Source organism: Betta splendens, chromosome 8 (genome assembly GCF_900634795.4).
Source record: "Betta splendens chromosome 8, fBetSpl5.4, whole genome shotgun sequence".
Lineage (NCBI taxonomy): Eukaryota > Metazoa > Chordata > Actinopteri > Anabantiformes > Osphronemidae > Betta > Betta splendens.
This window is the reverse complement of record NC_040888.2, coordinates 14,079,932-14,096,331: the sequence shown is the minus strand read 5'-3', so window position 1 is coordinate 14,096,331 and position 16,400 is coordinate 14,079,932. Positions and strand designations below refer to the sequence as shown.

Genomic DNA, 16,400 nt, shown 5'->3' with positions numbered 1-16,400 from the left:
AAGACAAACCAGTTGAAAATGCTTTATTTCACTTTCTTTTCTTTATTGTCAAGTCATCCACACACACGAGATACAGATGATAGCAGGTATGAAACAATTCCAAGCTACAAAAACTAATGATGACTTTCTATGTTAAACATCAGTCACCGTAATTATGAATGTCTTCATGCTTTCCCAAACTATAGTATAGTCTACCTATCTGCTGGAGTGTTAGGGAAATCTCCAAAATTTCAACAAACGCAAGCTATAAGATGGTTCATGTTTCATAGATTATAACTAGAACCTCCTCCTTAATTTCATTTTCTTTTTTACATCCTATCACACTTGGACATTCAGCCTTCAGCTGCTGATGATGTGTCCTGACCAGGTCTCATGCACGGTTCCCAGCTTCAGATGGGTTATTGTCACCTCCACCGCCTGGACCTTCTCGTGTTTAGGAGGAATGGAGCAGACTTTGTAGCTCATCTCGTCACCCTCCACTGGCACATATTCACCTTCAATGCTGTGAGAAAAGGCAGGAAATTAAATATTTAGATAAAAGACAGTAAAACTTGTCTCCAAATGCCGTTAGTGTTGTGAACTTGTGACCAACGAGCTATTCAGTTAGTTTCTTTTCTCCTTAGTCAAGGTTTTGGTTGTGGTGTGTGGATTTTAATGACATACCAGCAAACGGCCTGTCTATCGGTCATAAACCTCGACAGCAGTATGTCTCACACAACTTTAGGACCAAGCAGAAGAAGATGGCTTGTGGCTTAACAAATGAATGACTGAATAGTCATATATAAAAGAAGAAACAGATGCTGAGCTGGCTGGACTGCTGGGGGACATTTTAAAGTGGTGCTCGTGCTCGTCTAACGGTCGCTGTTTCAATGTATTGCTTTTTTGACACAAATATTTGTGACAACTACGGTCTCTCATAAATGTATATCTTAGAGAGACCCATTCCAGTGCTTCATATTATAAGCCTGTGGGTGATGACAGAGGCTCTATAGTGAAGGACAATAGATAATTTGATGGCTTCCTACACACTCCTATTACTGTGTGTGTGTGTGTGTCTACCCCCCTACATAGGAGGCCTGTTGTTGTTGTTTAATGACAAAAAATAAAACAAAGCAGTCCTCTCAAGTCAACGACACCGAGATCAAACCTATTCCACCCTGTGAACATGCACACACAAAAAACCTGTGTGAATGTTGAAAAAACCCTTATAATTATCGCTATGGAAACTGCTTTCCACAGCCTGCCTGACATGTGGCTGTAGGTGAGTGAAATGTTCAGACAGGATCAAACTAGTTGCAGAGTTGCACCTGCTTTGCATTGGCAGCCTTTTTAATTATGTATAGAACTTTTAAAGCGCATCTACCCATTTTATAAAAAGAACAAACTTTAATGATAAAATAGTGAAAGAAAAATCAGAAATATAGTCCATAATAAATGTAAACATTATTTGAAACACGCACTCTGAGATATGGACAAAAATGTCGCTGCCCCCATCCGATGGTGTGATGAAGCCGTGTCCTTTGGAGCGGGAAAAACATTTACAAACACCAGTAAACACTGGACCTTCTGATGCACGAGCTGTCCTGTGGAGAGAAATACGGAAGGATGGACTTTGACAATATAGCAACATTGTCATATAGCAGGCAACATATAGCAACATTCTGCAGCAAGACCAGCCTGTCCTTACGCTGAGCAGGTCCTGTTCCTCCGTGTGGGCAGGGGGCTGGGAATGAGGTAGCCTCTCATGGGGGATGGGGAGCGGTCTCTGGGCCTATGGACAGGAAGCTGCAGGGATCCTGGTGAAAACATACATCACTGTTATATTTGCAGGCAATAGAAAATGAAATCCCCAGCGTGTGACAGGGCATAGTCTTAATGAATATTATAAATGACGGTGTCTTTTTTGTCATTTTATGCAGTTTTACTGGCTGTTTGGTGGGTCATAGCAGCAGTCACACTATGAGATGGTCTAAACTGAGACAGAGTTTTATCTAAAACATACAAAACATCTAATTCAGAGATGTTAAACAGGAAATCTCTGTTTACCTGGAGACAATGGTGAGCGGGGGGATCCGGGTGAGGTTAGGGGAGGGGTCACTGCTCGTGACCCCTGCATGAGGGAAGTGTCAGAGGACATAACGGAAGAGGTTGAAAAGGTCGCTTTGCAGAGGCTGTCCAACACCTAAGACAGACAAGAAAGAAGAAACCTCATGGCACCAACACAGACACGTAGGCATTCAAACCCAGGTATTACAATTACTTTTTAGCCTCTTTTAAATCTCAGCTCAGAAACATGAAGGCTCCCAAAAACACTGAATCAGTGACCTGCTGGTGGGATTCTCAGAACTCCAGTTACCACAGCAACGACAATTTGAGGACAAGCCGACACCACTGCAACCCAACAGAAACCAAGAACAGTCCAGTCATTCACTGCGGCCTGGGACTTGTATCAGCCATTACATCACCAGCTATGTCAACTAATTAGGGACAGGCAGAAAAGAAAAGCTCCATTGAGCTCTTTTCCATTACAGCTAATTGTTAAAAGAGAGCTGCTGAGAAAAACAAGGGGGAGGTGGGGGTGTGAAGCAAATATAATAAAGGGAGCGATGAGAGGCAGCAGAAGCAGGTCAGCTCATAAATACCCACATATCATTTCAATAGCTGTTAAAGGACTTACAGCAAAGGCCAAAAGAAACATTATGAACGAAGCCACTGAATGCAGATCTACTGCAAGAGAGTCAAGGTGAGTTCGATCAAGCATGGTTAGTCCAGCATTAAATCACAATGCGATGGATAAAAGTACTAACTATCATTAATTTTCTCTTACTCTGCTCACTCTGACTGATAAATAAATAAAACAATTAGTTACTGTAAAAAGGGGGAATTTCAGGTCACAACCAAAAGATGCCTGTATGGATTTGTCTAATGCCTATTGTGACCTTATAAAGGACAAACATATCCAATATGAGCTCACATTGTTCGTAGTCTGAATAAGGAGAATAAAAGGTGACAAAAGCCTGAATAAGTAAAGATTCACAGAGTGGGTATCCCTCAGATGTGTCTAGGTCAGAGGGTTCATTTCATTTATAATGTGTTTGCCCAGGAGCTAAACACAGCATATTTAAGGCTCTTACAGCTGCATGGGAAGCAGGAGCCTGAACACATCGTGCACTTTCATATCACAGAGCCCAGTGTGTCTGATCCATCTTAATCCAATAGTCATGGGGATAATAGAATTACAGCCTCTCTGGACAGCACATTTCCTGCTGGAGGAACAACACTCACAAAATCACTTTTCCATTATTTATTTGCACAGCAAATATGTGCGAGGTGTGTAGTAACGCAAACAAATTTATCATTATATATGGAAACTGATTACATTTAGTAAAGATATTGATATATATCAACATGTGGAGCTGCCGTATAAAAAAAGGGCAAAGAGGGCGTCTTTAAAGCGCACAGGAAGTAGGAAGGGGGTAAAATGGAAATGTGTCGGATAAGATAATGTCTGAGGGAGGCTCGCAAAACTAGATAAGGTCGATTTGACCTGGAAAGTCTCTTACATTAAGAGCCATAGTGACGAGTTGCCTCGCTGTGGCCAGATAACTACAAATTTCACACTGCAGTATATGATTCAAAACGTTATGAATTTCAGAATCAAACCCAGTTTGTGCCCAACTAATTTGTGCTAAACAGATGTAACACTGATTACTTTCTCAATGAACCTGGGAACTGTGTTGAATAAGTCGAGACATTGTGGCATAAGTAACTGCCCATCTGATCGGTCCAGCAGCCAAAGACAGGACATTCAGGGAGATGGTGGACAAACACATCACATTTCATATGTAAACCAAATATCAAACGTTCACAGGCTCTCACACATCCCCACTCCTTACGTACATTAAAGTAGCATCTAATGTTGAAGGTAAAGCTCAGGAAACATTTAGTAGCTAAATGGGAAATGCTGAATTAAAACTGTGTAGCTGTCCAGCTGCTCTCTAACAGTCACCACTGGAATTTTCCATGATGTTGCTCTCAGGACAAAAAGGTCCTGCTGTAACAGCAAATAGCAGCGAGGCTTAAAACACAGAAACACACATACACACTAAATAAACGTAACCTGACTCTCAGCAAAGACACAAACGTGACAGAGTCATGGTGGAAAATGTGATGGCAGCAACGTCATCAGGCGAGACCTGTTCAACATTCATCATACAAGAACTGCTTCAGCTCAGACCACCTGTTAGGACGGCAGCTCTCACCAGCGCATTTCAATACATTAGTGACTTGTTGCTGTGTATATACGTACACATATTCATTGTACTGTATGATCACAAACCATAGCGAGTGTGTAAATGAGCACCTGAATTTTCACCTGGTTTAGAATTTCGTCACGCACAAACAGCATCCAATCATCTACAGCCGCATTCACAGACTAAGAAATCCCATTTGTAAAAGGAACTGTTCTTGGCATTTCTGGTCTGGCGCAAATTTTTAAAATAAAAAAAAGTTTTTACTTCCTGTAAAAGTTACATCAGATTTGAAAACCAAAATAAAATAAAAAAAACACTTGTTCTGACAGCATCCGATTCTTATACCTCAGAGTTACATTTATTATTATAATATTTATTATAATATTTATTTATTATTATTTATTCTACAGTCAGAAAAAAGCATTATGAGCTCTTGTGCTGGTCTTGGCTCGAGGGAAGCAGTGTCACAAGAATTTTCCCAGCAATTAACAGAAACTTTATGTAGCTGCTGCAAATTGTGTTACTTCAGAAAATAGTCGAGTTGGGCTGTTTCCCTGCTTTCATTTCTGTCACTGGTCTGCCAAACTCTCTGCTGTTGGCACGAGTGTGGTATTAATTGACAAGTTTCATGTCATGTCATGGCATGAAAAAATGTGACTGGCTGTGTGAAGCGCTGAAACACTGAATTCTGAAATACTTCTGTTTTTAATTCTAAGGAAGAATGTGAATAAAAATTACCTTTCTACCACCTACTAGAATACAGCACCAAAACCATGAACCAACACACACAAAGCCCTGACCCACAGCAACCACTAGCATACTGGTCACTTTCTTTCCCTCTAGTTATAAACATAGGGTTGCATAAAACACTGCATTTCAAGATGGAAGCGAGAGAACACAGACATTGTAGATAAAGAGGGTGAGAAACTTTGCAGGCAGCAGGGTAAGATAAATGTGTGAGGAGCTGGACTAACATGATCACCCCTAATTGTTCGCTTTTGTTGAGCCATAATTTGTTCTCCATCCTTTGTTTCTCTGCAACTTCCTCTGTCTCCCCCAGGGAAACTCAGACGAGGAAACGTGAGCAAAAAAAAAAAAAAACAAATCCAGCAAGAAAAAGAAACATAGCTCAGTAACAGAAATAGATGAAGATAGAAAATAGAGAACAAGCATGTCGCATTTTTTGTGTTTATATGGTTGAAAAGTTAATTAACATAGAATGTTAATTTTCTTGTGGGTCACAACTTTTGCCAGGTAAGAAAGGACACAATGACTGCTTCAGGCTTAAACCCCATTGGCTTCCCAGTTAGTTACTGTGGTGTGGTTGATGATCAAATGAGGTAGCTCAGGCTGCTCACATCCTGCTGAACATAAGGCAGCTGTTTATGACACATTACGTTGCCAGTGCTGAAAGCATTCATAGGTCTATTATGTTAAGGTCTTTGTGTGCCTTGTAGTCAGCCTGAGAGGGTGAGTGTGTGTATGTATGCACAAGGCCAAATGTGACGTAGATTTCGTCTTGATACAATCTGATAAGTCACCCACCACCATCAACGCAGGTTCAATCACACAGACACCTGTAAAAGCTGAGCGTACTGAACGTAGCTGGATTTGTTTATTGGTGCCTCTTTTATTTGCATGCTTCGTTTCACATGATCTGCTATCCCACTATCATTATTCAGTATGACACTCTAATCTTATAGTTTCTGTGACTGGTTTGGTCTTCAAACGAGTCACTGGCAGCAGCCAAACATGATTTATTATCGTCAGTTGGTGGATTTTAAAGTAGAAAACTGAATATATGGAACGTTTATAAGGTAAAACACTTGCTTACATTCAAGGGGTCACATTTAAGACCTACTGCTCTATTTACCTATCTTTTTTTACTTCGTCTAGACTCAAATAAACTCCCATTCTTTCATAACATGACAATTTCCAGATTAACCTTCATCTCCCTTCCCATTCTTGCCTCCAATTATAATTTCCAATTATTAATTATTGTCACAACTGCTGATAACCACCCAATCCAAAAAACAGCAGGAAAAGGAGACATCCAGGTCTCACCCTGTGCCATTAGCAAAGAGGGGGAAGATTTTTCAGCTGATGCAAGTGTGATTTTATTGTGTTTAGACTCTCCTAAAGCCCATTACAGCTTCCGCCACGCAGACATATACTAGTCACTGCTGTGAGGTGACAGTGCTTGCAGTAAAACCATTCTACCTAAATGTAGATTCATTTAGACAATGCTGTGCAAAGCAGTGGCTCCTTTTGATCCTTTTCCTCCGATACAACAGCTCTAAAAGTAGGAAAACCTCACAGATTACAGTAATGTCACACCTGAGAACTGCTGTGTCCTAACTCATAATCATGTGCTCTGCTGAGGCTACAATATTAATACACATGAACCTCCTGTGGTCATATATACACCTAGAAGCTTTTTATTTAGTTCACAGATGAACCTAGCTTGATTCATAACAAACCTGGAAAAAAACTGCATTATAAAAGAATGACTGGCCATTCACTAGAAACACTAGTCAAGTCATCAAACCCACAGACCTACTACACAAACTTTGCAGACTCATAATTGATGTGCCACCATTGAGTGAAAGATTGGTATACAAATACTATTTGAATAAACAAACTACTGACCATCTGCAACACACCGATTCAGTAATATGACCAGAAAACATTAACGACAGGACCAACTTGATATTCTAAAAAAGTGGTTTGTTTGTTAAAGGGTCTATGGAGACAGCAGAACTGCATCAACATGGAGCTACTGTAAAATCAGCCAGAATACATTAGGGCACTCACAGGTTTGTCTGGTCATTCAAGTAACATTTCTGAGGTGCACAGGCCCACAAACACATGAAGGTGCTGCTGTGGATCTGTAAATAAGCAGGAAATTGTTTCTAACTAATCTATGATGATTACAATGACTTTACAATACTGGTTTAGCAAAGTCTTGTTTTACATCACGCCTTTAAACACATCTTTTCCAAATGACTACCTTAAAAGATCATAAATGCCTTCAGGAGACACACCTTTGACAGAGGTGAGGGGAATCTGCCCTCCAGGCAAACTGTAGGTAATAAATAGATCTACATATCAACACATACAAATACATTAGTTTGTAGAGTAACACACAGAAAATAAATACATTATGTATTTTAGGAGGCACTACTACACTCCTTGCCCATTTCTTGTTAGAAGCCGCCCCGACCATGAGTGGAGACATGAAACCATCAATAATGTATTTGTTTTTGAATCAGAGCACACCTGCAGTTGACGACTGCAATCTTGTGGAAAACTCGTAGCCAGAAGAGTACAGTGAATGTGCAGTGCCCGTCTTTCCTCCTTTTTCCCTGTCTTCCATTTAACATTTAACCTGTGTGCAGTCATCTCTATCTGGGAAATTGTTGCTATACTGCCTACAGCCAGAACACACAGGGGACTATCATAGCAGATCAGGTTGCACAACATGTAAGGCCTTCATAATAAGCTCCATTTCCCCACTTGGCAGGGTAGAAAGCCACAGCCATAAAACCCAGTGCAGCTTAATGGCACACTGGACATTCTGACAACAAACATTTATGATGGCGTAGCAGCTCAGTGGTCCGCCGATGGTGTTCCTCTCCTTGTTATAATGCAGTGACATGAGCAGATGCACACTTGATGAGACAAAAAGTCAACACCATAAAGAAACACCTAGTCAATCTCAAACTTTTCACACACCTCAAATGTCATTTCATGAGTGTTTTCCTGTTTGCATTAGCAGCTTACAGTTTTTCTCCTGTATCGAATTGCCCATTTCCTATGTCATTCACAATCCCCATATTTTTCTGCTCCTGTCTGTAGTTTCATTAGTAGTCTGTAATTTAAAGGATGCTAAATATTCATTATTTTCAATTAATAATACTATTATAGAACAGAATTCTTTTATTCATTCTCTTCCTCTAGTTCAAAGTTTATTCAACGGGTAAAGAGTAGAACCCAGTGAACACATTTATTTTAGTTTTTGTGCATTTTTTTCTTTTTATTTATGAATGTTGTTTGTTCTGTTTTACAAAACAATTGTTTTAGCCTCAAAAACTTTAATTAGACAAAAAAAACATTAGTGCCAAAATCAAACAGGAGTATTGTATATTTACATGTACACATTATCACTTAGCTCACATATGTTGCTACATTTGCCAAATTGCTTTCTGTTGACTCTGTCTAGAAAGAAACAGTATCTCTATGAAGAGCCTGGGCTGGCTGCTTGGAGTGGTGCCAAATCGGAGCCATGTGTGAAAATATGTGGGCCTCCCATTCATCTGAATGGATTCAATCTGGCAACGCAGTGGGGGTGCCAGTGCAACAAAACAATGTAAGGTCATCATGTAACATTAGTGAGCCAAGCTCTGTATTTCCTGCAAATAAATTGCTGCAAGATGCTTCAATTGATCATAAATTGTCATTTTTGGTTGGTAACTTTGTAACATGTTCATGGTTTTTCTAGTGTTTGTCATTCTCAATGATTGTTTAGTGTCGTGGGATCTGATAAGCTTTAAACACCCTAGATCATATTTCATTCTCAGCAGTGTGACACGCCTGCATCAATGCTTCATGCATCAATGCACGGTTTACAGGCAGGGCTGTTTTCCTGAATCACTGCGAAGCTGTGTCCTGACTCCAGACTACAAAACGTGATTATGTAGTCTGGGGAAAAAAAACAGTGAAATCCTGTAGAAGGAAATACCCAATTTCTGAGTAAACTGTTGATGTTTATGACTTATCCGCAATGACGTTATCAAAGGAAATAGGAGGGGTGCTTTGAGCTAGAACACATTTTAACACAATACAATGTATGATGTCTGTCCGCTTTAAGTAGGGACTAAGGTGGAAATGTTTTAATGTGAAATCATGTGTACAAGTTATTCACATGGGCAACACCATCGCTAGCCATATAGTATCTGCTGCTGGCCGATACCAATACTGTACATGTGCATGGTGGAATACAAGTGACACTGCTGGTAAAATAGGAGGTCTCTTCAAGTGATGTATCTGAAAGAATGGGATGGCCCCAGTGCATCCCTTAACAAGCTAAGACAGGCAGCAATTTTCACTCATATGTGATAAAATCATGGTTCAGCCTCGGCGTCTGCCGAAATCTCACTGTCTGATGTCGTCCAGACGTGTGAATCTGCCTATATTTTGTCTGTGTGTTGATCTGACAACGCCACCACACACCAACTGAAACCATGTCAAAACCGCCTCCCTTTAAAATCTGGGGATTTTTCTAGAACCAGACACAAACAAACATACATACTCACACTTATCTATTGCCCAACACCGCTGTCCTCTATGGGTTATGTGTATACACACACACTCACACACTCTTAAAATGAGCTGCTGACAGATACTGGCGACATCCTGCAGCAATTAATCACCCACAGACGCTAGAAGACCTCCATTCATTCACTATTCATGCTATTAAACAATTTCAAGTCTCTGAATGAGCCTTGTCTTACACAAACGCATATATAAAATGTATAGAACAACACACTTTTTGCCGTTGCTGGTTTTCAAGTTGCACTCTTGTTTGCTCCTAAATTTGAAAGGAAACGAATTTTAGTTCGCGACAGCGAACAACTCGTTTTGCAACTGCAAAGACAAGGAATTTATTTCCGCGTTTAGCAAATTGTATTACATTTTAATACAGCTGATGGTGTAAGTTAGCATGTATGTTTTTCTAAAACTTGATAGCTTAATGAACTTAGCTAAGTGCTGCTGGACTTTGTCGTGTGGCGTTCACGGGGCAAACGCCGTCTGTTTTTTACTCACCTTGTTGCTTCCAACTTCACGACGGATGTTTTCGCGACTCCAAGACAATAAAGCTGCAAATTATAAACAAAGTAAATTACAGTGTTTTCTTGTATTGTACCTCTGGTCAGAGCTTCACAGAGATAGAGTTGCGTATTAAAGTGTCGAGCAAAATAAATGTCTACCCCAGAGCGCGCGCTCTGCTTCTCAATGGGTGTTACTCAAGCGACTGGTTCAACAGTGACGTTACCTGTCTGCTCTGTACCGTAAGAGACGCAACAGTGCGCTCTTAAAAACAACGCAGTGTACCCTAAAGAAATACATTCTAAGCGATTACACAGAACACTGGCCAGAGAACTAATAACTGCAAAGTGAAATTACTCATATTGCCTTAGAAACGTATAAGATTAAGTTAAGCAACATTAACAATGAACCTAATCTGACTTCTACATCAATGGTGAAAAAATAAAAACTGAAAGAATTTTAAATTCATCGATCAAATGCTCGAACATCAAATTTATAAAAGAAATTCTGAAACACAGAAAACTTCACAAGATAAAAAAATCCAGGTGGCATGTATATGCCCATATAACTTCATTGCATGTGCGGCAAAAAGTAAATCTATTCTGTGAACTTTCCAAGCGTTCAGTACACAGATTTTTAACCTTGTATAATTATTTCCAATCATGTTTGACATTAACTGATACTATATATGGACTCAGAAACGCTCAGGTCAGATCACATACAAAATTTAACAGATTATTTATTTTCTTTGACCGGCACTGACCATAGGTGTAATTTTATTGTAGAATTCCAGTTTTAGGGAAGGACCAAAGTATTAGTTAAAGGTCAGGGTGCGGTGTTGCAGCTGCTCTCTATGCCCTGCTATACGCTTTTATACGCTGCTATACGCTTATTGTTTTCTTGCTCTCAACAAAATTACTGTAACAGCATCACATCACATTAAAAGCTGAAATACTGAGAACCAAACTTTGCACAGGAACCCACTTCTTTCTATGACCTACTTTCTCTTCCTTCAATTGAAATCTCACTACCCACACCTCAGTGCTAGGACCTAGCACGTGTAGTCAATATAAAAGGTTAGGGTTAGGTTCGTTTGGTTAGAGATACATTCTTTTGGCAGGATGCTACATCTGCTAAAGAGCCACTGTGGCACTGGATATTTTAGGTGAAACAATATTTTAAAGAGCATTCCTTCAGTTTAATGATCACAGCCAGGGGTATTATGAAAACATTTGTGTCATGTTATTTGGTGGACGATATCCTTAGGTTTTCCTGTTAGGATGGAAAGTTAAGTTTCAGCAAATATACACTATCATGAAGTCCTATTTTAAGATAAATAACTGATACAATGATGTATTGTGAAAACAAGGCTCAGGTTTATGACAATCACAATGAAAACATTAGAACAATGTAGAATAGTCACACAGCAGGGACGGTCAGACTGACACAGTCCTTACAATCAATCAAATGAAAAACAATTATTGCATACACAATATCTGGAAATTGACTTTGGAGTTACCTGCCCATGGCTGTTAAACTAACACTTTTAATAACAAATGCCCAGTATTTCACAGTCACAGAGATTTACTGACTGACTAAAATGTTGGAGCAAGGGTTGTAATTCATTATGAATTACAACTGAAAACAATAAAATAGAGGGAAACTACAATCTTGTTCAGAAAGCAACGCCTCAGCATCTTGGGTGACCTTTCATAGACAGATACGATCAGCATTTGGCACTTAAAGGTGCTAAATTCAGATCTTGTCTGCATCTACAAATATACACACATACACGTACACACCTGTGTGCATTCAGGTGCACAAGTTGCGTGACATTTGAGAGTAGGAACATTTCCCTTTGTCACCTCTCGTACGGGCCGACACAAAAATCTACTATGGGGATTAATTTTAAAAACATTTCTCTACATTAGCAGCAGTTTTACAGCCACAGAGCAGATATACATGACTGCAGCCAGTTACAATTTAAAACCTCTAAAATATTCTAGAACCTCTTTCTAAAGTCTTTAATGGATTTACATGGATGACCTGGATGACCCATGGATGAAGCAATGCTGACAGGCCCCATACTACTAAATATATTTTGTTACCCAGCAACATTGCACCTCAAAGTTTCCTGGGTATAATTCCTGGGTATAATTAGCTTCATTTTAACTCACTAACCTATTAACACAGCTAGATCTACAGTCCAGTTTAATTTAAATTATTCTTAAGTGTGTGTGTCAAAAACTAGAATAGACTTCAAATCAGTTATTCATTCTACTCAAAAACAAAAAGAGATCGGTTAGCTTACAGCTAGGTCTATGGACAGCATAGAACAGACATACATAAGAGCAATTTATATATTAGCTTGGTATATATAATATACAACAAGTATACATAGTCTCTGTGACAATAGTGGAGAGATTTAAAAGAGAAACAAGATAGGGCTTGAACCAGTCTGCAGGGTCCCCCGTATGTTTGTGTGTGTGGGCATCATGTCTGAACCAGGTCTTCTACTCTGCTTTTCTGCCATGGTACAAACCATTTGACTCCTCAGTTTTGGAATTATAGGGAAAACTTAGGTGACTTCTGTAACTAGGGGATAGTAGTGCCCCTAGTACACTAGTAGTAGTGTATATAAATGGAATAGTATAGTAACTGAACGACAAAAAAATATTGTGGTTTTATTAGATCTCACCGTCTGCCAGTGTGAAACAACACTGCACGCTGCAATGCTATAGCCCTGTTCAGCAGTAGGAACACGACTACAACTGCAAACCTGGATCTTGTGTAAATGGTGCCAAAGGTGGTCAAACACAGTTTGAAGCTGAGTCCTGGTTCATAGACAGGCTGTGAAAAGCTATGTGCAGTTGAGAAAGTGAACTTGTGTACATCTTTGTATGCACAGGGGAAGACTGATGAGATACGGAATAGCTGTGCTCCTGTAAGAGATGAGAAAATGAGAAATCCATGAACAGATAAAACCAGACAAAAAACAACATCCCTTCTCTACACCATGCACCCACCATGCTGTGTCACATTGTTCGGCTGTACTGTATTCCGGTCTTAGAGGCGATGTTGGACCAGGGTAGCAGAGAGCGAAGCAAAGACTGGGCTTGCCGGTATAATCTCTGTGGGATGGAGCAGGGGCTCAGACTGGCCAGGGTTGAACCAATGTGCTGGATATAGTCAGTAAGGACATCAGTTAAGGAAACATGATCATCACATGTATATTAAATATCTAGTCTGCAAATCTGTGTGACTGCTTTAAAATACAAACATCACAGCAAGTAACATTATGATTTGAAGACAAATACAAGTAGTGAGTAAGTGGCTTCTTTTCTTGCTTCCACACAAGGATATAATATTGTCCAGGGAGGATGACCCCCATTTATATAGAGCACATATGTAAATCCGTCTTTAAGGACGCCTCGTATGGAGTAGTAGTAGGGCAAGTAATGATGCTGCCTGAAGTCCCTGTTCTCATAGAAGTGAATGGCAGTGTTGTTGGTAGTGAGGACATGTAGGTAAATTGCTTTACAGTGGTCCTGGGCTGTTGTTGAGATGTGCTCCTTCAAACTGTCCAGCAGTAGAGAGCCTGAATGGTGGAGAGGGAGAGAGAGCAAGAGAAAGTGAGAAATTTGTTTGCGTTTGTTGACGTTTAATTTGTTTGTTTGAGTGTTTTGTTTACTTACAGAAGTCACAATTCACTATGTAAATCATGCAAATAGGGCTTTCATAAACAGAAACGTGGTATTACACTAGAAAGCACAATAAACAGGCCTTAAATGATCAACAAAGATACATAGTTTAATATTTTTTAATTCTATAATAACAGGTGGTCTAGATGTGGTAGATGTCAATTGGTTGTTTCCTATTTCAATTCAGAACAAAGAACAGGTAATAGTAAATAAAAATAAAACAATCAATGTATATGCTACTAGAAATTGTCAAGAGTGTCTGTGTTTGTATGAGCCAGGAACACGAAGTAGTACCTATGCCATGTTTCCTGAACTCTTTGACCACTCCCAGGCTTAGGATGTAGGCTACCTGTGTGTCCACAGGAAAACTGGAGGCCAAGATGTCCCCATCCTAAAACACACAACACAGCCACCATAAAATACATATTAGATATTAGATTAAAAGTCAAGGACCAAAACCAGCCGTATCTAAACAGAAGGATATTAATAAACGGGAATGCTCCACCTTTGTAACTGAGGAATGCTTATGCTGATGAAAGATACATTTTGTGAGTTCAAATCTTGCCTTTTTAAAGTTCACTCAGTACTGTTTTACGTACTCAGTCAAGGGTCTCAGGGTCATCTAATTAGCAAATCCAATTATGCATAGTGACATTTCCAAATGGCAACTTAGTGAGTGTGAACAAACAGCACAAACACAACTTCAAAAATCATAAATGGGTCCTTTATGGGAGCAACTCTGTGTTGAAACAGAACCTCTCACCTCTTTGTGTACTTTAGTCCGGCCTTTGATTTCAGCCACAATCATCCCCACGATGCCGCCTCTGAAGGTGGCAGCGAGGGAGAAGAACTTTTTGTTGGAGGTGATGTCCTGATACCATGAGTCTGGGTACCTGAAGTCAGACAGGTGTTGAACCATTTTAAATCAACAACACACAAGTGCAAAATAAAAATAATAGGATTCTTCTGTATTTGATAAGTAGAAATGTCAGACCTAAGGATAAATCACAAATCATTAATGGGATCCATCACACTGGATTCAGTTTGACTAAAATGTGTGAAATGTTGGGGTTAATCCAAATGTTATTCCATGCTAAACCTAGCTGACTGATTATGTTTCTTACTCGATTGGGAACCAGTCACCACAGAGCAGCTTGACATTCTCTATGTCATCGTGGCAGAGGAAGCGGAGCTGGACTTCACTGAGAGCTGTGGGAGGCACCACGTCACTCATTCACACCTGTATAGACCAACAGAAGGCACAGAAAGCTCTTGGTGAGACAGCAACAGTGTCGGGAATTGCAATCTAAACTAACAATAATGTTGTGCTGAAAGAGTTTTGAAAAGTGCGGTGAGTAAGAGTATGTGTAAATAAAAAGGAAAGACCCCATAGCATTAACACTACTGTAACTTACCCTTAATAAATATGATAGCATGTTTGATGTACAGATGATGTACAGCAAAACCTAATTTTATCAGCCAATTCTCACATTTGAAACACTGTATCAACAGATATAAATATAACAGATATAAACAGATATAAATAAAACTATTAACTATTTAATATTGTAACGCTACATGAAGATAAAACGTGAACTAATAACAAACACGATATCGTGAAATCAGCTGACAGTTTATTACTCCCCCTATTTATTACAATATTAACTTGTTCTCCAAACAGGACATTATGCATCTCACAGAAGACCTCGGCAGAAATGTCACGTTTTTAGAGTAGCTGGTGTTTTTGAACCGGTTACTACTTATTTTAGTCTTTATTTTTCAGTGAGACTGTTTGAGCACACTTTAGACGATACAATAGAGCCATCACCGTCGTAAGACAACAGTGAAAACACAGTTCTTGAAAATACAGGCTTTTATAAGAATGGCTGTCGTCTGCTAGTTAGCCAACCCATGCTAACGCTAGGCTAGGCTAACAGCATACCTTGTTTCAACACCCGAACTGGAAGAAACTCGAAGAGAATTGAATTCCCTGGGTTCGGTATTTACAGTTGATACTACTCCGGGCACATCATGATAAAACCCCTGTCTCCTATCAATGTCGTTTCATAGCTGTGACAATAACACAACAATTGCTAAGCTAGAAGCTCTCTGTGCTTCGCTAACAGCTGGATGTTTTCTTCCGGTTTCTGTCTCGTAGACGTCACCGTAAAGCGTTCTTCTTCTGGTTAGTATCCAAACGGTTCGTTGGTGGTTTATTGCCACCTACTGGACAACTACAGAATTGATTCGGGATTTTTTTTCTATTCACAAACTACTCACAAACTACTTTCAACTACTACCATTTTCTTCAGAGAGTCCAGACTGGTCCAATATAATATTATTATTGTTTGCGTCATATGTAAAGTGTCATATGTTAAATATTCATGCTGTACAAAATCTTCATATCAGTCGGGATTTTATTTCTGTCGATCTAGTCTAATCTAAGGCATTGTGTAATATATCTGAAAAAAAGGCATTTTATGTTCAGCTGATGTAGTTTGTCTCAGCTGTTATTTTGTCCACTGGTGAAAACCACAAGTTGCTGGAAAAAGCTTGGGAATAGGTTTCCAGATTCTACATTCCGGAACAATTAGCCTTGCATCCTCTGACAGATTTT

General features: G+C 39.5%; 2 protein-coding genes across 3 annotated transcripts; both read right to left on the bottom strand.

Annotated features, from left to right (window-relative positions):
* Nucleotides 1–6: 6 nt before the first annotated feature.
* On the bottom strand, nt 7–10,336 carry carhsp1 (calcium regulated heat stable protein 1). 2 transcript variants are annotated; one of them, XM_029159444.3, is made up of 6 exons: nt 10,244–10,336; nt 10,080–10,132; nt 2,047–2,182; nt 1,688–1,796; nt 1,461–1,583; nt 7–502 (listed from the first exon to the last, which is right to left on the bottom strand). In XM_029159444.3, exons 3-6 carry the CDS (start codon nt 2,135–2,137, stop codon nt 340–342), a joined length of 486 nt encoding a protein of 161 aa, XP_029015277.1. In that variant the 5' UTR covers nt 2,138–2,182; nt 10,080–10,132; nt 10,244–10,336; the 3' UTR covers nt 7–339. The 2 variants fall into 2 exon arrangements, with proteins under 2 accessions (XP_029015277.1, XP_029015276.1); XM_029159443.3 differs by lacking the exon at nt 10,244–10,336 and having other exon boundaries at nt 10,080–10,237.
* Nucleotides 10,337–11,436: 1,100 nt separating this feature from the next.
* nat15 (N-acetyltransferase 15 (GCN5-related, putative)) lies at nt 11,437–15,949 on the bottom strand. Its single transcript, XM_029159469.2, has 7 exons — nt 15,726–15,949; nt 14,908–15,023; nt 14,547–14,676; nt 14,078–14,174; nt 13,446–13,680; nt 13,109–13,274; nt 11,437–13,024 (listed from the first exon to the last, which is right to left on the bottom strand). The coding sequence occupies exons 2-6, from the start codon at nt 15,015–15,017 to the stop codon at nt 13,118–13,120; spliced, it is 729 nt and encodes a 242-aa protein (XP_029015302.1). The 5' UTR covers nt 15,018–15,023; nt 15,726–15,949; the 3' UTR covers nt 11,437–13,024; nt 13,109–13,117.
* Between the last annotated feature and the right edge of the window lie 451 nt (nt 15,950–16,400).